The sequence below is a fragment of the Corvus moneduloides genome, chromosome 6 (genome assembly GCF_009650955.1).
Source record: "Corvus moneduloides isolate bCorMon1 chromosome 6, bCorMon1.pri, whole genome shotgun sequence".
NCBI lineage: Eukaryota > Metazoa > Chordata > Aves > Passeriformes > Corvidae > Corvus > Corvus moneduloides.
This window is the reverse complement of record NC_045481.1, coordinates 17,643,830-17,665,038: the sequence shown is the minus strand read 5'-3', so window position 1 is coordinate 17,665,038 and position 21,209 is coordinate 17,643,830. Positions and strand designations below refer to the sequence as shown.

The window sequence follows — 21,209 nt, the reverse complement described above, 5'->3', positions numbered from 1 at the left end:
AACTAATATTATTCTTACACAGGACCTTCCATATTATCATTCCATATTCCTTTTAGACTCTATTTTTGTATGTTTTATAGAGTATATACTACTGCAGCTTAAATATTTTATAAATTAAGAGTTATTTCATTACCTTGATGTGTTTTACGCCACAGCTGACGAGCTTGTTTGGCTGGTATAAATCCCAAGAAATATCAAATATCTGCATAAAAAAACCCAAAGATGTCAGCAGAGACGACCCTTCTAGCACGGGACAGTTAAAACAGGAAAAACTTTTAGCAAATTAACAGGGAAACTGAAATGCTTTAAATGGATTTATTGGAAAGACTTTTTAATCCTCTCATTCAATACTGAAGTTTCAATATATACCAAATATAGTTCTAGCTTTTTTTTCCCTAGAGTAATTAAAACACAGGATAAAACAACATTAAAGTTCATTTAAAGACTACAAAAATTTAAGGAATTATTTGCATTTTGATTTCCCATATGGGGATTAGGGTCTAAGAAGTGTATTAATTCTGCACTTCCCCTACGTGCTTACAGTCTCAACAAACCATACACAAATAAATATTGAGTTACAGATTTTATTCTAGAAGTAAATGCACACATTTTAAATATCTCCATGTCTTAATGCATATCAACTTTTATGCAAATTCAATTTCTAAAACAAAATGGTTTTTGTTCAGACATAGGTCTAGTATGTATATACAGACATGTTTTAACAAACTAAAGTTACATTGACACTCAGACTATTTATACTTACTCTGTCTGTATGACCAGGAGCCATTGATAATAATTTTCCTTTTCTCCAGTCCCATACACAAACTGTGTTTTTCGAATCCAAACCAACTGAGACCAAACGCTAAAAGTGTCCAAATTAAACAAATAAAAATAACTCAATATATTAATGAAAGCTAAAGTCATTATTTTGAATGAGTGGTAAAAAATGCGTAATATATTTGAGCTAGAAGCAATAGCTCCATTTTGATATAAAAGAAAACATAAGCAATATCTTATGCCAAAGCATCTTTTCATGTCTATCATGATCAAAAAGATCTTCTTAGATAACAACGTATTTCTGATTTACAATGTTTAAGATACATAATTATATATAGCACACAGGGCAAGCAGCAGTCAGGAAACATTTGAAAAAAGGAATAATCACTGAAGTTAATGAAACTGTATGTGTATCTTCAATTACATGTAACTTGCAGAATTTAGGATTTATTTTAAAAGGTCAAGAGATACAAAGAAAAAATATTTTCTTCAATCTTCTTGGCAACAAACAAAAGAATAAAAACAGTTAAATACTTTAAAAGCCTTTTGCTTGATTCTTCAAGATACATATGAGTAAATATTTATTTCCGAATCCTTTCTCAAATCCAAAGAGACCCCAAGAAGTCTTTATTATTCAGAAAGAGTTTGAAGCCAATTAAACTGTAAAACCAGGACAGGCAAAAAGATTATTCCAAGAAAATTGAGAAAAATAAAATTTTGAGATCGCCCTATGCTCTGCAGCTAGTCTGGTCTTGACTGTGAAGACACAGTGCACAGATTTCTTGACACAAATCATTGACTATATTAGCCAATGTTACTGTATCTGTTAACCAGTCAAAATGGAATTTTTCCTATAGAAATTCTCAACAGAAAGACTAACAGGATTGAATGAAAAAAAAAAAAAGCTGAGTGATTTTGGCTTAATTTTTAAAGAAAATGAGTATTTTTGTTCAGTTTATGCATGAATTGTGCCATCTTGATGTTGATAAATGAAAGTTTTTCAAATCTTTAGGAGAAAGTTTTTTTCACTGTTCAGCAGTTAGTACTTACACACATTAAAGAAAAATTTAGTTTCAATTTCTACATAGATTATCCAGTGAGTTTGTAAAAGCAAAAACAAACTCCAAACTTGAATCATAATCCTTTTTTCCCCAAAGACAGAAACCTATTCCAAATAACATAATTCCTTTACTGTCTGAAAAACTCCAAGATTATGAGAAGAAAAATAAACAAGTTAAATACAATTTCTATCCATGCTTCCTATTTATTAATACTACAAAATCTAACCTTTCTATTTCATCTTTGAAAAGTTAGGGGATTTCAACCTAATTTGATGTATCTAGACCTTAAATTATGAAGGCCATTCAAGTGAGGAAGTGACACAAGTTTACACAACAAGAAAAATATAGAGAAAAGATATCACTGTGAAGTAGAAATGATGCTCTAGAAAGAAGCTGACTCTACAATCTGACTTCCTAAACAATGAGAGGTCATTTCAACAAACTCATAACTTTCCTACAACAATTACAATGTGTTTTAACAGAAACAAGTTACAGCTAGGCTTTCCTCTTGTGTTCAATACAGCTCCATTTGATATTCTCTTAAGGACAGCAACTGGTCTCTGCAATACATCCTCACTTGAGAAAACAGCAGTAACTGACAGATACTGACCTTTTTAGCAAGCAAAAGGAACTGAGACTACAGCTAAATCTGAGTATCACATTGCAAGGCTGAGTGGGAGGGAAAAAAGTGCTTCATAGACCAGGAAAGCACATCTCCAGAAAGGATTTTAATGCCTCTTCAGCTGCTACCTAACATGTGAATCTAACCATTACATTCTCCATTTCTAATACATCAGTCAAGAAAGCTTCTTTACTCAGAGGAGTAAGTGTCTGGTAAAAACAATCTCCATTATAGGCTGCAGCTCTGAGAACCAATTTACTACCCAGAGAAGGTTCAAAAGCAACAAAATTATAATCCAATGAAACCTTTTTCTTGGCTCTTAGATCCAAGATACATGAGTGAACAAACAATCAAAATGTGGAGAGCCATCAAATGCGTGACAGAGAAGGGGATACTGCCTGAACGACTCCAAGATGAGTAACACAAGGGGGCTGCCATCGCTCTGGGCACCAGGCACGCCCCTGCACAGGGGAGGTCCACTATCTCCATCCATTTAGTCTAACCCTGAACTGTTGCCCACACACCAAAACAACCTCCCTACTACCTCATCTCAATTCAAAAAACTTTTGAAGTTATACTTTTCTTGCCCAATGTGAATATCTGACATTCATTAGTAATGTAATCTTATTTTCCTCAACTTGAGAATAAGCAGACAAAACCTGACATGATACACTTACTTTTTTTAAGAAAAACTATGTGACAAGATTTCTAATACATAAACAATTTATTCAAGTGTTTGAAAAAAGAATATTTGTTACATACCTGACCATCTAAATCAAAGGCCAAGCAAGCTATACCATGTGTGTGAACGTCCTTCAGAACAGATATAGTTTGCACAGTGTATGAATCCCACACGCAGATGTATGGTTCCTTCCCAACTTGACCTGTTGCCACCAACACGCGTTCGGGATGCAAAGCAAGGCTGCCAAAAAAAAGATATAAAATATTTTTGCATGAAACTTTTGTATTTGCCTAGTTAGTTGCATTAATTTTTTTCCTTTGAAATTATTTTACAATATTTTCCCATTGATAGTCAATATTAAAAAGTCATTTTATGCCAGATTCCACAGTACCTGTAAAATTATCTTAATATAGTACATACCAACATCTTTCTTGAATTAAACCTTCAAAAGCCTTCTACATTTAAATTAACTGCAAAATAGCCAATAATCCTTGTTCCAAAAGTGTTTACTAAACTAAGTCAGATTTTCATGCACTAAGAGAAATACCTTTTTTCCTTTCTTTCTACTTCTTAAAACTTAAAAACACAAGCAATGGAAAACAGAAGTTAGTGTTGAACTATCTACACACCAATCATCAATGGAGATATGTGGGCATCTCCAGAAGTTCTATATTCCACCCAGTATTTGACATACTTTTTATGGCAGGACAGCTTGCTGGAGCTGTCTCTCTGCTGATTGTACAGCAACCCAAAGCATGACTAGCTTAGACTAGAGGCAATGACTACACTTCAGATGACCCAACGGAAGAGCCATGAAGATTATCTCAAATGTCTTAATTTTAATATAGAACAATTGGGAGTAGCTGGTTTTGAATAATTATTAACTTTCCGCATTTCCTAATAATTGTACAGAATTTTCTTATAGCTTGTATTTCAGTCTTTCTGAGCGCACTTGAGGATCCTCAGAACTGTTTTGCCAAATCTGGGACCAAGCTAGAAAACATGCTAGTCAACAAGATATTTCCTCATTTTGTTTATGCCAGCAAGCTGTAAGGGAGGACTCGAGGTCTGAGCATTCAGATTTCATAATACAGAAAAGTAAGAATATATTCTAACAGAAAGCCAAACAAACTACTTGATTAAATTCCACACATACTAGATAACAGCAGTCCAGAATGATGTAGAAATACCACATGTAAGTCAGAAAGACATAATTTCCAAAGCTGGCTGTTTAATTTGGCTAAAAAGTTTCCTAGCCTAATGAATCCCAGGGTAGTGAGTGATCTTGACAGACTGGTGGACAGAACCACTAACAACACACAGGAAATATATTTATCTTCCCAAAATCACTTGGAAAGGAGAAAGGTTGAGCACTTTGCAAAGGTAAGATGATCTTCATACCTGAACACAGGTTTTGATAAATAAAGTTCAAGGGGTGGAGACAAGGTAAGTCTATAAATATAGACAAAACAGCAAGGTTAAAGCTAACCAGGAAATTACCAGGAAAAAATACCCAATTCAAAAGATGTATACATTTTCTATATACAGAAAGAGCAAGAGAAAACCACATTAGAAGATGCTTAATATTTTATGAAGTTTCACTACAGTACACAATATACTTCTATATTTTTTCTGTTTTAGAATAGCAATTCAGCTGGTTGATACTGCTTGACAAATTCCACGTGCACAACTCTGAGCAGAACTTCTAACTTCAAAGTTGAAAAGGTAAAAAGCCTATGAACCTTTCCGTTTTTCTTTGGGAACTTCTGCTCTTTGCTACTGCCCGTTATCCTCAGCACCAGGATAAAGTAACCAACATGTCCCCACTTTGGTTCACTTCACTTCCAGAGCTGTTTCTCTAGTTCTTCCCTTCTTGATTATTTGACAGAGCAACTTCACAATTAAGAAAACATGGCAGAAGGGAGCTGGCAGGCAAAACTTAACCACATTTCAATTCAGTTCTGCCACCTAATCCTGACTAACACCTGCACATCTCCCAGAGCACACAAAGGCAGATGGTGTACTCATAGGAAAAAGGAAAAGCATCTGGAGGGAGAGAAAATGCTGCATCCAAAATGATCTAAGTTTTAGAATGGCACCACAGAAAGGGAGCAATTAAACCAAATGGACAAAGAAATCTGAAAAAGAAAGTGAGAAGAACAAGCAAGAAAAAAGAGACAGAAACTAAGAGGCAAATAGAAAAAAAACACAGCAGCCTCCTGTCTGATCCACCACCTCTTCCGTCCTGTCCTTATCTGTGCTACTAGTGCATTGTGCATTTTTAGACAAGCAAAAACCACCCTACAACTACACCAAAACACTCAGGCACCACCCTGGACACACACATCGGCAAAAGCACCCCCACACCACACATTACAAAACAATTTCCAGCAACCAAAAATTAGCTTTGCATGTTTTAAACTAAAGACCAGAGTCTGTAGAGAAACACAATGCAACAGAGATGGAAGGGACAACAGTAAAGGCACTACCATGGGAAAGGATAACATTGTCCTTAGCCCAAGTGTAGTGACTAATTTCATTCAAAGAATATTTGGTAAACATAGAGAAGGTCTTCTCTATTTCTAATGAATTAATGGCAAATAATAACCAATAGAAATATCACAGTACTAGTTCTTTCTACATCACAATACAGAGTACTGGCTTAAATAACTGAGCTCAAATTCTGCCTTCATATGGGATAATAATGCAGCACAAATTAAGATCCAAAGCCTGTATTTTAACCACAACAGACAACACGGTAGAATTACCAATGTCCTTCCCCTATCATTTCAGTCTCTATAGTAAACTGCTAACAACTTTTCTAGACAGTCATTGAAAGAAGAAAATATTTGTACACCAAATATTTTAAGACAGTTAGCTTTTTTAAAAAATGCAAATATGGTGAGTTTTCAGGGAAACTGATTAGCAAAGCTGTTAGCAGCAGCTGAAGAAACACCTATCTGAAAATACCTGTCCGCATCTTTTCTTACAAACCAAGGAGTGAAGGACAGCTTAAAGTACTACCTGTAAGTATTCTATCTCACAGGCTATCAGAACAGATGCAAAAGAGAAGCTTGGAAAAAGTCAAGGGACTACTTTTTCTATTACCAACACTAAACCAATAGCTGTTACACTTACTTACATGATTTTCATATGAGCCATGAATGGTAAGACAATGTTTTTTCCTTAATACTCAAGTCTTGGCTATTATTAATCCCATGGAGCACCCTGCAGAATTATGGATCTGAAATTTTGGGTCCTCATCAAACATCAAGGATTAGACTCCGATTTTACGCTGTATGGTGACTCTTTTCAGTTCTTTCATTGGACTGTGAGTGATCAAGCAACCCCTATAAGCATAGCAATTAATACAAAAATACCGTATCTGAATTTAACCTCTAGAGCAAAAGCATCGATACAATTCACAAATTTGGGAATTTTCATTGTTAAAACAGCCCTGAGCTAAACACTGTAAATAGTTCCCTAGTGCATAAAGAAAAAGTTTAACTAGAATGGGTGCCCAGAAATGAGTAACAATGAACACTTGCCATATACAGACTATACGAACGCGTGGGTGCGATGCAATTAACAGGATCAAACAATGAGTTTGAGCTCTCTCTCTGGATACTCCGGGTAAGATCTTCAACACACCTCTACTGAGATGTTAACTTCATACAACTCTGGGATGGTATCTGCAATAGCTGCTTGCCATTCATCCATTCAGTTCCTGACGTCAGGCAGAAAAGTATGAGTACGGCTCAGCTCTAAAGGCAGTTTTCAAATCTGTCAGTATGGGACCTATGGGCTTAGGTACAGAGTCCCTCACAAATATTTTCTTGCATTTTTTTTTTCTTAGGGAGAAGAAAGAGATTGGTTAGCGGCATAAGAAGCTCTGTACTCAGAAGAAGAGGACTTGTGTTCCCTTTACTGCACTCAGAAGGAGAGAACTCATGTTCCCTTTACTATCCTGGTAATGAGAGCTGGTATGACCTATCCAGCTTAGACTGCTGAAACTGTGCTTGCATCTAGCCCACACAGCTAGACTGTAAACTGGTGCTTGATTTCTTTCCTCTTCCTTGAAGGATGACTAAGCTGATGAATGAGATACTGCTGCTTCTCAAAAAAAGGAAACAGATATTCCTAATGAGACAAGTTCTTCAGGCCTCCTTGTTTGCCTCTGGCTTTTCTGACCTGGGCTTTTCAACAACAGATGTTAGATCTAATGTCGTGTCTCTGAAGAAGTAGATATGTAAGAACATGTCCAAAAGGCAAACATGATCATGAAAAAAGCGGGTATTAAGCTAACAAACTGCTAAGTCAAATTAATTTTTAAATTGGCTCTAGAATTTGGTACTTCTTAAAAGAGTTCAGAAACAGAAAATTCAAAAAACATGCTTGTCACTGTTGCAACAAGCCAAATAGCTGGACTTGCAGTGAACTGAGATTTCCACTGATATGTCTGAATGACAGGTCTTTTCCTAGCCAGATATTCAAATTGGGCTGAAATGCAGTAGTAGAGTTTTAACAGTATACTGAAAAGGGATATGTTTCTCACTTTAGTACATTCACACTCCTCTTTTTAACACATACAGAAAAGGTTCTTTCTCCCTTTCAGAGCAATAGGTAAGCATTTCCCAGCATTTTGACCAGATCCATGCACTATACAAGACCAGTGTTAGATTATTATATTAAATACTAATGGCACCCAATGAAAAAAAAAACATAAAACCTGCCCATGTTGTATCTGCGTGGAATGAGACTAGAGACATGGATAAGACCCTCCAATATGTGTGAGCTTTGTAGTGGCAGGGGATCCTGAAGGAGAACAGTCAATAATAAACTACTTGATAATAAAATAAATTAAGACCTTTTTTTTCATCTTTACTTGGTTTGTGCTGAGAATTAGCAGGCATTGATTAATACAGACAAGCTGCAGACAAGGATACAGTATTAAAGATGATGTTTCCTTAGCAACAATATTGGATGAAAATCCAAGAATATATTCATGTGACTACTCCTGAGCTTCATAAAACTAGGGCACCAGTAAAAATGCACAAAAGAATACTGCAGTAAAATAACAGCATCTCAGACATCTATTAATTAAGAGTTAATTTCGAGTGTGAAATTGTTTCTATGCTTAAATAAAGCAACATATTTTCATGGTATGTTTACAGACACTTTACATACAGTTGAGAATATTTTCTTATTTGCTGTCATTTATCCATGTTTCCCAGAAAGAATAACAGGGGAAGGTACAAACCATTTCTGTCATACTATTTAAGATCTTAAAGCAGAAAGAGCTGTAATCAGCAAACACCTCTCATCAAAGTTTTAGCAGATCAAGTCAGAGCACACTGACAAAACAAAGCAGTACTCGTAATGGAGCATCAGCACTGGCCTTCCATATAGTTATTGCCTCAGCACCAATAATGTCAAATATGGCTTTCTCAAGATTCCTTAAATTGCAAAAGCATCCAATTTCAAAGTAAGAGAGTCTGAAGGGGAGAAAGGGCCGGTGAACCCACACTGTACATTGGTTATTCCCAGCTGCAGTTTATCTCATTATCATTCCATATTTTCTCCTCTTGGATCTGAATGTTTTTAGATTAACAAGAAACATGTATAAACAACCCAGAGAATCCTAAAGATTGCTTTGGGCTTCTGTCTGTTCCTGAACTCCACAGAAGGGGCAAAAAAGAGAAATCAGATGTACTTCAAAGAGAAGGAAGGAGTTACAGAGTAAAGCAACATTGATGCAAAGTTCCCAACTAACTGAATATGAGAACTGAGTAAAAAGATTCTGGGAACTATATGCCCTTCTCTGAAGATGTCCATTTTCATCTTGCATTCTCATATCTTCCACTGCTGAGGAAGGGATTGGCTTTAGCTTTCTAGTAAGTTATCATCTCTAGAAAACTGATTAAAGACATTGCCCTTCTTTTCAAATATGAATGATTTTGCCAGTGCCAGTAGGAGAACTCATGGTTTGACCGAGTGAAATTGCTGAATTTTTACCAATTCTATGTGATCTTGACAATTTAATCACCAGGTTTTCACAATTTGAGGAAGAAATTTCTTTTCTAATATGCCTCTTGAAAAAGAAGACAGCAAAATTACTTACATGTCCCTAGCTAAAGAATCTTCTCACATGAAAGCTAGAAATATCATCTACTCCAGAATCATTTGGAGTTAAATGTGCTAAGACAATGTCCTGTTATTCTTTATTAGCTATTCATATTAAAGAACTGGTGGTACAATAATGTGACATACTAGAGCCAGAAGGTAAGAATCCCACCTAAAAAAATATTCAACTTCCTTCCTTCCTTCCTCACAAGACAATGAACAGACTTAAGACCAATTATTTAAACCATTATTACATATAAAGTCTCAAATATTACTCCCCTAGAACTAGCAAAAAAAAAAAAAAAAAAAAAAAAAAGAGGAAAAAAAAGGAAAAAGGGAAAGGAAACCAGAAGTGCAAGATCTGTGGAGAGAGAAGACATAGTGCAATCAGCTGTCAGTAACTTAGGCAGGGGGCAGTGCAGCCACTCAGCTCCTTTGGGTCACTAGATTTGATGACACAAAAGAGATCCCTTAACAAATCAGAGAAGTATTAGTAAATTATTTGGTTAGGATTAGTGAGTCACAAAGTTAGAAAGCAGTCTTTCACTCCTGAACATGTGTGGTGAAAACCATACAAACCTACAAAATGATCACAGATTAAAAAACCAACACAGTTTAAAATTGAAGTGGAAACACTGATTTCCCATTCTAGACAGTTTAGAAGCTAAGAAACTACTTTACTAAAGATTATCATGCTGGAGACACTTAATTATGGGGAAACTGAGACAAGCATGGCTATAAAACATGAATAGAATTAATTTCAAATAAATTTTGTAATGAAATGCAGTCTAGAAGGTGAAACTAAATTGTAGATACAACAATGCTGCTAGCAAGGATTTTCTTGCTATTTTCTAAGCCCATGAGAGACTTTTCTCTCTCACAGAAGAGGTAGCAGAGTTATGTAAACAACCAAACACCTGCAACCTTGGAAAGTCTTGTTTATGGTACAGTAGAAAAATATTTTGACAATGAATGTTTTAGGATTTTAGCCAATCACCCCAAGGGGTGGCTGATCCTTGTCCAATTAGACTATGAAGGAAAAAGTCTATAAAAGAGTTTGTAAAATAATTAAATAAATCAATCTTGCTGCACAATTCCTGCCTGCTGGATCTTCTCTCCTCCTCCTCCCTACGGCTGCGGGACACAGTGATATACCCTAGGGCCCAGGCCTGCAGTAATACTAAATGGCAAAAGTTCTTACCACATTTAAATTTACTCATTTTTCAGTGCACAAAGACTCATTCCATTGCCAAATTAGAAATCTACAGAATAAATTATTTAAGGCCAAAGAAGTATTTACTCCAAATTTTTTAGCCAAGACCATTTCAAAAGTTTCTTTTCAAAGAAAGGTTATTTTGGATGCTCCTGACTGTGCAAGTTAACTAAATTAACTTGCTTGATGTACAAAAATTTCTTGTTTCTAAATCTTTCACTACTACTGAAACCTTTTGAACAACCCTTTACCCAGTCATTATGATTTGCTGCTTCCCTACGAGATTTACAACAGTTTTTAACCACTGATCTTCCATCTATTATTTTTAAAATATATACTAGATCTTCTAGTATTGCATAGGAAAAAAAAATCACAGAATGTAAAATTTTCTTTCATATTTCTGAACAAGTATATGAAACAGCAATTCAGTCTTTTCTCCTGTGGGACATACTGATGAAAATCTCTGAATGTGCAAGAACTTCTCATCTGAATATTTGAGTGGAGTCACGGAATAATTAGTGACAATTTTTGAAAAGTTCTTCTTTTATACAGAAAGGTTATCCTGATAAAATTAGCAGTTGGCTTAAAGTAAGGAATGGTGGGAAGAAGGCAGTGGCAGAGCTGCTATTGAAAAAAGCTGAGATAAGCACAACATTCATCCTGTGCTTCAATTGACTGTATTTCATTACCCACCAAAGAAGGCTTAGAGCAGAGAACACTATCTTGCCAGCCCTGGAGACTGCAGATACACTAGATTTCTTCAGGAGTTCTTGAGAATATCAGGCCTACAGGTATTCTGAAAATATTCAACAGAGATGTTTTCCTACAGGAAAAAAGTCAAGGTTATCTGTAACACTTGTCTCAAATTTACCATCCTGGAATCTAACTTTGCACCCAGAAAAGTGAAAAGAACCAGGATACCACTTAAAGTTGGGACAACTTCTGAACCCTTGTTCAGAAAAAAAACCATAAAAATGAGATAAAGGCCACAAAAGTATATACACAAAAGACCATCTCCCAAAACAAACAAAATCCCCACATGTACCAGAACCATAAATAAAACAGGAAAGAAGTACAGGAAAACTAGAGAATATTGAAGGGACTCAGAGGTCAATGTGCAGTTGGTAGGTAATGAAAGATGTCGCCCATGTGGGCTCACAAAATTAATTACTGAAAACTAATAAAAAGGAGAAGGTAGATAAAGAACATTCATTAATAACACTTTCAAGAAAATACAAATCTTCTGCTTAAAATTTATGTTCATCTCAAGAATACTGATCCAGTTGACTAATCCCAATATGAAATGTAATGTAACATTCATTCTCATAAGCACATGCTGTAACCTGCAAAAGATAAAATCATGATTATTTATAAATTATTACTGAATAATGTTTCAAAGGCTATTCATTTTTGTGGTATCAATTTCTATGGCAGAAGAAACAGCAGTTAAATAAACAGTTAAGCAGAAGACGAACCTGTAACTAAAAACCACAAATACCACCTAACGCGCAACCTTGATCTAAAAAAAACCCCCAAACCAAACATTCACCAGTTCTTCAAATATTCCTGTTATTTCCCCAAGTACTCCAAAAGGCTATTTCACTTAAAATGTCACACTTTGCACAATAAATCTTCAGGCAATTTCCAAATGCTGTCAGATGCCTTGTCTTGATCTAAGATAAAGCATAATTCACCTTGTTTGCTCTTGTAGAGAGATTATAAGCAGGAAACAGGAATTAGCATAGTTCTAAAAGTTTATACTGTTTCTAAAGGTTTATACTGTTGTCAGCTAACCAAAACATAGAATTAACCCACTCATTCTGAATGCTAACTGTCTTGATAAAATGGAGACATCTAACCACCATGACTAAAATTCATAATTGTTTTAAAGTGATTTTTATATTTAAATACATTTTGGGTTTTTTCCACAATGGCATCTATACATAATATTTGCATGCACTTATATCACAGTCTGACATTTTCAGGAGCTTTGTTCTTGAAATAAGTTACCCTATGGCTCAGAAAATTGAAGGGTCACTGTTATTTTTAAAATATCCAACTAGATTTAGTCACAAGAAATGTCCCACATAAATAGAAAGAATCAAAGCAGTAAAACACTCTTTTAGAACATTGTTATAAAACTATGTTATATCTACAAATTTCATTCTCAGTTGTGGTAAAGTAAAAAATATATTAAGTAATCAGGAGTAAAATGTATGAGCTAGAAGTGAGAACATAATGATTTTAATGTAACTATGAGCAATTTATAAACATGATTTTCAGCTTGGACACATTTTCTTTATTATTAGGTATGGTCCTTTGCCTCAGTTTTGTTTCTTTTCTCTCAGTTGAATTCTTCACCTTAATCAAGCATTTTATTTACATGCAATTTTATGGCAAATATCTTATCAATATACATCATATGAAGCCAAAGTTTAAGGTGTAATACTTCCTATAGTCAACACAGTGTAAAAGGCAAATGAAAAATTTCCCTAAATGCAATCTGTCACCAGTCTGACTAAACCATCAGTGGAAGTACAACTGCAGGTACCTCTAAAGCTGATCATTTTGTTCAAACTGACATTATTCTCTCCAGTTATGCCACTCACTCTCTGGATACATTTCTCTTGATTCTTGAATTCAAATCCCCAAAAAATGAGCCCCTGAAAATATTTATCAATGATGACCTCACAAATATTTGAGCAGTTAGAAGTTGGGCATTGCTGTTAGACTAGAAGGTTTGGTTTTGGGATGGGGTTTGGGGGGGTGGGGGGGACTGGATTTTTGGGGGTTTTTTGTTAAAATGATTTGTGCTTCTAAAGCAAAAGAATCAGACTGACCTTTGCATACAGATAGGAGTATTGATCCATCCTGTCTGCAGCCCAAAGCAATAGGCACTACAAAGGAACTCCTCTGAAAAAGCTTGGAAGACCAAACAGTGAAATTAAATTAGAAACCTATGAAAAATGGTTGGAAGGATTGTTCACTGTATTTTCTGAACTAATATCTGAATACCCAGGGCTTTCATAGAAGAATAAGCATGAGGCACCATCTTACAGAACTTATTCAAAACAAAAGGAGTCTACCAGGAAGCCTCTCAAAAGTAATGAGGATTCCTAGTTAAAGGAAAGTCTTTTGCAACTAGGCTGAGGACAGCTACTCTGAAGAAAAGATACAGTATTTCTGTGGAGATTTAATAATGCAGGTATCCTCTAGCAGTTAGGTAAAGTAACAAGAAAAACTGCTTTTCTAACAGAATTGGTCTCACAAAAACATCTTACTTCAAATGCAGAGTAGTAGTGGTGTTATCAGACGGTGCACACACTGGAATTCTTTGTGGTTTCTATTTTTTGCAATATAAAACTGATAGGTACCATAAGCCCGGCTTAAAAATTCAATCATACCTTTTGCTACCAAGAGTAAAGGCAATCTTGGCTGATTCTGACCTTTTTTTGTGCAAATCAAGCACTGCATTTTCAAAGTCTATTACTACGGTAATAGCTACAACAGCAATGCAAATGATGATACTGGGTATTTCTTGTACAAATGAAAGACTTTCGTAGCCACTGGAGTAATCAGAGCAATCTGTGCCTAATGGAAGTGATTTGTATGTATCTATAACATTCTGTAAGATGCTTCACTGTTGCACCAGGTGATATTCATACTACACCAGATGACACACCAGAATCTCACTGGGCAAAAAATCTTCACTACATGTTTCAAGAGAACATTCAACATCATCTAGGTTAAACATTCAACCAAATTATTAAGATGGTTATGGGAGGTTTCACACTCTGCTACCTAAGTTCAAGGAAAATTATAGCTTTATATTTCCTTCCAAGGTATTTCAAGAGCTCAGTAGCTTTGCTTACCATGTGAATGCAGCAAAACCAATCATTTATTTTAAGTCAAATAAATATATTGTGAATAAACCAATTTCCTTGATCATACTATAATAGCATTATAATTTAGGTGTATCTTAACAAATCTAAATTTTAATGTGAGCATATGATTCATCTTTATCAGTACAGATTAGACATCTTTGCCACTTTTATGAATAATTAATTATTTTTCCTTTAAAGTCCTTGATGCTAAACAAAAGTGCTGTCCTAAATCACAAATACAATTCTGTAAGTTGTATAATAATACTTTGAAAAACTAGATAAACTACATCTTGAAGTGAAAAAAAGCCCTTGAGATATTATAAAAGGTAGCGCTAAATTCTATGGATCTTTCAGCTTAATGTCAGTGTCAGCCTAAACTTCAAAAACCCGAAAATGTAGATGACATAAAACCAGAAACATCTTTTTGTAATTATTTCAGGTTCTGTTTCAAGCACACATCTTTTTTAAAAAGCCTACAATGCTTGTGTTATTAATCACAGTAAAATCTAAACTGATTTCTTGATATGTCATACAGAACACGTACCCTATGGTTTTCAATCTAGAACAATTAGAGGGGGATAAAAAAAATCAACAATTCAATTTTATTGAAACATGCTAAGTTACTGCCCATCACTATCATAATAACACTGCAAACACAATAAGTTAACCCCATAATGCTGTTAAAAAATTGACAAGGAGCATAATCTACTTTCTTCCCTATATCAAGAGAATGACTAACAAATTGAAACACTGAAAACGCAGGTAAACAGAAACATAACTTCTTTGACTGCAATTTGGAAAAACTAAAAGATTAGGGCAGACCTCAAAATTTCTGCAGAAATACTTCAAAAATTTTACGAATCAAACATTATTAAGCCTTTGGTTACACTTCCTGCTCTTCTCAGATGTTGTCCTAGAGCCTCATGTTGTTGCAATAGCTCTGAGAAAAAGACCCAAGTACCAAATCAAGAATAGCATTTTCTACAGAACCAAGATGTTTTCCCATTTAAGTATTGACCTGACCCTGCCTGTGAGCCCTGACAGAATCAGATCAGAAGGTGATGTGACTGCTGGCCATGAAAAGCACAATGCATGAAGGCAAGCTCCTAATCCTGTAGCTCCTTGCTGTGTTGATCTACTTTAATCAACTTCTAGTATGTTTTAAATGTTCAGTTCTAGTTGGATATTTTTGGTATTTCTATTCATGCAGTTTTAATCAGGAAAAATAAATTTTTCAATGGTATGCAGGTGTATTAAACAACCACCTTATTTTAGTCTCACTTCAAACTGAATCCAGGAAATACTTTATTCTGTATTCCTAAAATATTTTCATTTTATCAAACAAAATCCAAGAATTTTTTTTTTAAAAATGACAAACAAAACTCTTGATAAAAAAAAAAAAATTGTAATGAAGATTCAACAATAAATCCTCGATAAAATCTTTCAGACAGTATAACATCTTCCACAACAGGTCTAGAGCTACCCAGAAAACTTGGTTTTCCTCAGGGAGAAGGCACATCACTGTCTTTCATCTCTCCCCTGATCTGTTTAAGATATGAACCCAAATCTTCCCTTCAGACTTTTACACATTTGACAATTTGAGACCACTTAGCATGAAAAGCTGGGAAGAGCTTAACTGGGACTTTGTCCTTGTGAATGACAGCATAAAATGGTCATCAGGGTAATTATCTCACCCCTTGCCCTAGCAATTGCTTCTGCTGCAAGAAATGCCATTTTGACTGATAGACAAAAGATACTGAAGCTAGAGGCTTATAGGAGGACTGCTTAGTTTAATTATGACATAATTTAGGTTCTATTTAAGTCATTACTTCCTTCACGGAGTGAAATAAACTGAGTATGCTCAAGAAGATCATCTGGAGATGATAAAGTGAGTCAATTGATTTATCTTTAGTATAAACAAAAGAACCATGACACCATATAAGCCCAAAGAATAAGCTAAGGAGAAGACTTGATTTTTCAGCTGGAAATATAAACTTTCTGGGGAAAAAGAGAAATCAGTTCCTCTAAAGATCATATTCAGAAAAGAAGAATGCCTTAATGGCTTATTAACAAAGTACAATAGCTTGGTGAATTAACCTGCTCAAGTGATTTGGGTGGCTGTCATCGACCTCTCAGAATGGTACACATTACATGACTTCAGCATTGCTTTCATTCTTTGAAGCAAGAATGTGGTTTCCTCATCAAGTGCAAATGGAGAACGAACCCCAGGTGCCGTGTTTGAGCAGGAACCCACCAGCACACACCCCAAATGTATTACAGAAAATGAACCATTAAAGGTATTTCATTTCACAGTAAACATTCTATTGCATATCAAAACCCCATAATCTATTGTTAATGTCTAATTTTCTTCAAGAAAATATAATTTGAGAAATTATTTCCTTAACTAGATTTACATTAAATTAGTTTTATTTGAATTTGTGTGTGGGAAGAATAATGTTTGTAGTCAAAACACTGAAGCTTTCAAACTGAACCTCCAGTTCTGGAAACTCACACTGTTCAGCATGGGCCTACAGCTTTTATTTTTGGTTGGAAAGTCACTTGACTTGTCACTGGGCACCACTGAAAAGAGCCTGGATCCATCTTCTTTACACTTTCCCTTCAGCTATTTATAAAATTGATCAGATGCACTCTGAGCCTTCTCTTCTGTGGGCTAAATGGTCGCAGCTCTCTCAGCCTTTTTCAGAGAGACGGTCCAGATTCTTAATCATCTTTGTGGCCCTTCGATGGACTTTCTTTAGTAGTTCCACATGTCTCTTGTACTGAGGAGCCCAGAACTGCACACAGTACTCCAGGTGCAGTCTCACCAGCACTGAGCCAAGGGGAAATACTCCTACCGAGGAGTTTCTTTGGGACTTAAGAACAAAGACGGGTTTCCTAACACCACACCTAATAATCCAGACTGTATGTACCTTGTATGTTTCCGAAGTATTAGACAAGCAATATTTTGAGGTGTTTCTATGCATGATCCATTTCACATTTGAAGCATAACTGTAAAATGGATTTTATTCCCGTTTTCGTCCAGTACAGATATTAGAGGATACAAAGGGGGATGACTGGCCTTCTTCAATGGCTATAATTATTGAAATAGTTTGGGAGATTACCTTTCTGCAAATGAATAAACAAGAGAGTTCTCTTCTAGAAAGAAAGGTCTGGACTGCATAGAATTCAAGTGCATACAAAGAATTCCTCACCAGAACATGCCAAAGCTTTTTTTTCCTCTGTCACATTCATAATTCAAAAGACAGAAGAGGTTGCACATGATAATTAAGAAATTTTTCCTTATAAGGCAACTATGGTATTCACTCAGTTAAATTCCCTGAAATCCAAAATACACAACTGATCATGAAATTCCTACTGAAATTTCACAGATCTACTGCCAAAACAATTAATAAAATTTCACCAGACGAAGTGTTGTAGCTGAACCTAGTCTTTATTGCTTAATATTTGTGCTTGACTGTCATCTGCAGTTCAGTCAGAAACATACACCATTTATTCCAGACAAGAACAAGACAATACACCTGACAGCAGATACCCCAACTTTCAATTACTTCAACGATTTGTTGAGGTTTTTTGAGAACTAGGATGAATCTTAAGGTGTTAAGACTACTGGTGGAACACAAAAGATGGAAACAAAATAATTTCCCTCTATGTTCTTGTGAAACGTGTTTAGTTCCTTTTCTGAAAAAATATTATCTTTTTTCATAATTTTTTGTGATTGCTAGAATCTTGAAAAGGGATCAAAGAGAGGCAGAATGACACAATGAGGGGGTAGAAATACACAGCATCTTTATTAAAAAAGTCCAACAGCAGGTCATCCAACGTCATAACAATGCACAGCTAATGAAAAGAGAGGGTGAGGAAAAGATCTGTTGCCATTCAAAACTAGGATATGACTAATCACTGCATTGCTAGAATTTCTGTTTGCAAACCATAGCTGACAGCCACACAGAGGAAAGCTGGACTTGACTCCCGGGGAGCTTTATCTAGGAGCAGTCTTAGAAAGCAGCTGACAGACTCCAAGGATTTCTTAGATGTTGATGGTTAGACTAACATTCGGAGTGCGACAATAAATAGATAAATTGGAGTTGGCAGACAGCACTAACACCAGAGAGCACAGATGATACTAGTGGTTGTGGTTTTCACTAGAACCTAAGAAATGCTGACACTAAAAAGAAGTTGTTTATTTTGCCTGGAACAAAGGAAAAAAATCATAGTATCTCAGGAAGGACAATCTCCTGTAGACTGAGCTGAAATTTGAAATATAAAAAGAACACAGTTTTAAATAAACTGCCTGGACAGACCACAATTTAGGGTCCAGAGGTATGGCTGCTTATTTTTATTCCTTGGAGAACAAAGCTTGGTTAATTCCTACAGAGTTCACAGCAACAAGAAAAATTGTTTTAAGAAAAGCCGTGATTTAGACAAGCAAATTATTTTTTGCTTTGTCTGGAAACAGCCAAACCCTATCTCCATGAGAATACAGACAAATGCTCTGCCATTCTTTCTACCTGTCTTGCATATACCTCTGCTCCCTGTAAACATGCAATTTACCTCTCTACAGTCTTGGATACAGAGGGGCACAAAGGGGGAAAATAACCACAGTTTGGTTTTAACCAAACTGAAACTAGAGCCATTTCTTTCTCCTCTGTCTTTGTAGCAGGGTATTGGTTAGTTTCTGGTACTAGAACTTCTAACAGTAAAGAATTTCAATGTTTTCTGAATAATTTTTTAGAGTTATGTTTGCCCTAAAAGCAGAACACTGCCTGAGTCCTAGGGCAGATGATGCATGATTTCTTTCCTGCAAGTTAGTCCAAGACAAGGAAAAATATACAGACTTCAGACAGGCAGGGAAATTAACTTATTAGACACAGCCTATGGCTGCTCAACAGCAGAGCTATAAATGCCATTATCAGCAGAGATTCAAGAGTTCTTACTAGCATAAAGTGTGCCAGCTACTACCTTAAGCAACTAAACCTAAATGTACCACAAACACCTTAATCAAGTAGTCACAGAGATAAACTTCTAGGAAGAATATACAAAAGCACTATTATTTGCCAGCTAGCTCACATAATGGATATTTAAAAAGTAGGACAGAGATAACAACTTTTCCTCATTTGTCTCCTTCTGACAGAGAAACATAATTCTTCTCCTTTCTGTGACTGGCACAGTTGTGTGGTTTGTTTTGTGTCAGCATAATGTTGCAAAAGGAGAATTACAGATAAGTGCTAAAGTTTGAAATCAAGAACAGACATCATGGAAAGCGGAATATGCACTTTTGCCAAGTCTACTAAAGATCTCAAAAAGATGCACTGGTTTAACCTCACATTTTGATTTTATTTTTCAATAGCATTATCAGTGTCAGATGAAAAGTTAATTCCCAGTAAAATTCCAGTACTTTGAAGCCCACAAAAAAACAGATGGTCACAGGGCTAGCATTAAGGGGAAAAAAAAAAAAAAAAGAAAGAAGCAAAAAAATGCATCAAAAAGAAAAATTATTCTACAAGTCACCTTGGAGCATGTCAGCAGTCTCCTTGGAGCACATCAGCATAGAGAATTGTCCTAGTGACATTATGACATTAAAGGCTTTTGCCAGTGGACAGCCATTTTAAAAGGTGGATAAGTTCACGCTTTCCAATTTTCTCACCTTACATCAAAAAAAATACAATACATAAATATGCTTTTGCTAGCCCAGACAAATAAGGAGCCTCAACATGAGCATGAGTTTTACAGTATGACAAGTAAATGCTCTGAGGGGGCATCTTCTGAAATCTTGATACAGATCAGGTTTAAATACGTTCACCCTAAGGTCTCTCTGAAGAACAGCCCACATTAAATAACCTATGATCCTCTAAATCAGTAAAATTATGGAGAGAACGAAGTTAAGATCTAACCTGAACACACCAAGATACTGTTTCTTCCTTGTCTACCAGAAAGCAAACCATTCTACACATCACAAGCTAGTTTGGTGATTCATTAAATCCTAGAGAACACACACTTGAAACCAGTAGCTTTGTAGGAATAACTTGCATTTTCACTCAGTACTAGTATCTCCTACACATACACAGCCCAGGCTGGACAGGGAACTTCCACAAACACAGCGGACATCCAAGTTATGCTGCCGGCAACAGATCAAAGCAAGTCACCTGAGATTTCATGTACAAGATTTTTCTCCTTCCTTACTCTTGAAAATGCAAGAAACTCAGTTATCTGCACTCCCAAAAGATGCAAACTTTCAAAGTGTTTCTGCGTCTAAGTGACACTTTCTACAAGTGTTCGAATGCATCCTGGAGCTCGACAATAAAAATATGCAAATACATAAGAAATGGGAGAAAAGTAAGATTGAAAACATGTAACTGTATCCTCCAGAACAGTGAGTTGATTTCTGGAAAGTAATTCTCAGAAGAGATAAAAAACAAACATAAAAACCAAGAGGTCACCAGCAAGCAAGAAGAGTCCTTTTAAAAATGGATTATAACTGACATTGTTCAATTAAAAAAAAACCAAACAACCAAAAACAGACTAATAAAAGACATTTTAAATGTTCTTAACTATCCTCTTCTAGCCCCAAAGAGTTTTCAATAGATCTGAGGGACAAAACACTGAAAGAGAACTCTCTTACTTTCACTGTACAGTTAACTGAGGCTGAGGGGTTTGGGGTGTGGACACTGTGATTAAAATTAAGATTAGACATTTATACTGAAAATAAATTATGTTAAAACATCTAATTACATAAAAAATCCTACAGCAGGTTTACAGGGTTTCATTTAACAAAAGGAGGTAAAACTTAAAAGCAGAACAAAAACTAACTGCTAGTGTAAGAAATTTC

At 35.6% G+C, this 21,209-nt stretch overlaps 1 protein-coding gene across 7 annotated transcripts in view; it reads right to left on the bottom strand.

Annotated features, from left to right (window-relative positions):
• The window catches only part of EML5 (EMAP like 5), a 111,303-nt gene that overhangs the window by 87,045 nt on the left and 3,049 nt on the right, over window positions 1–21,209 (bottom strand). For all 7 annotated transcript variants that reach the window (XM_032110858.1, XM_032110864.1, XM_032110859.1 and 4 more), the window contains exons 2-4: window positions 3,223–3,382; window positions 764–862; window positions 134–202 (exon numbers count right to left, since the gene is read on the bottom strand). In XM_032110858.1, the coding sequence (XP_031966749.1) occupies window positions 134–202; window positions 764–862; window positions 3,223–3,382 (328 nt within the window). The remainder of the gene's footprint in view (window positions 1–133; window positions 203–763; window positions 863–3,222; window positions 3,383–21,209) is intronic.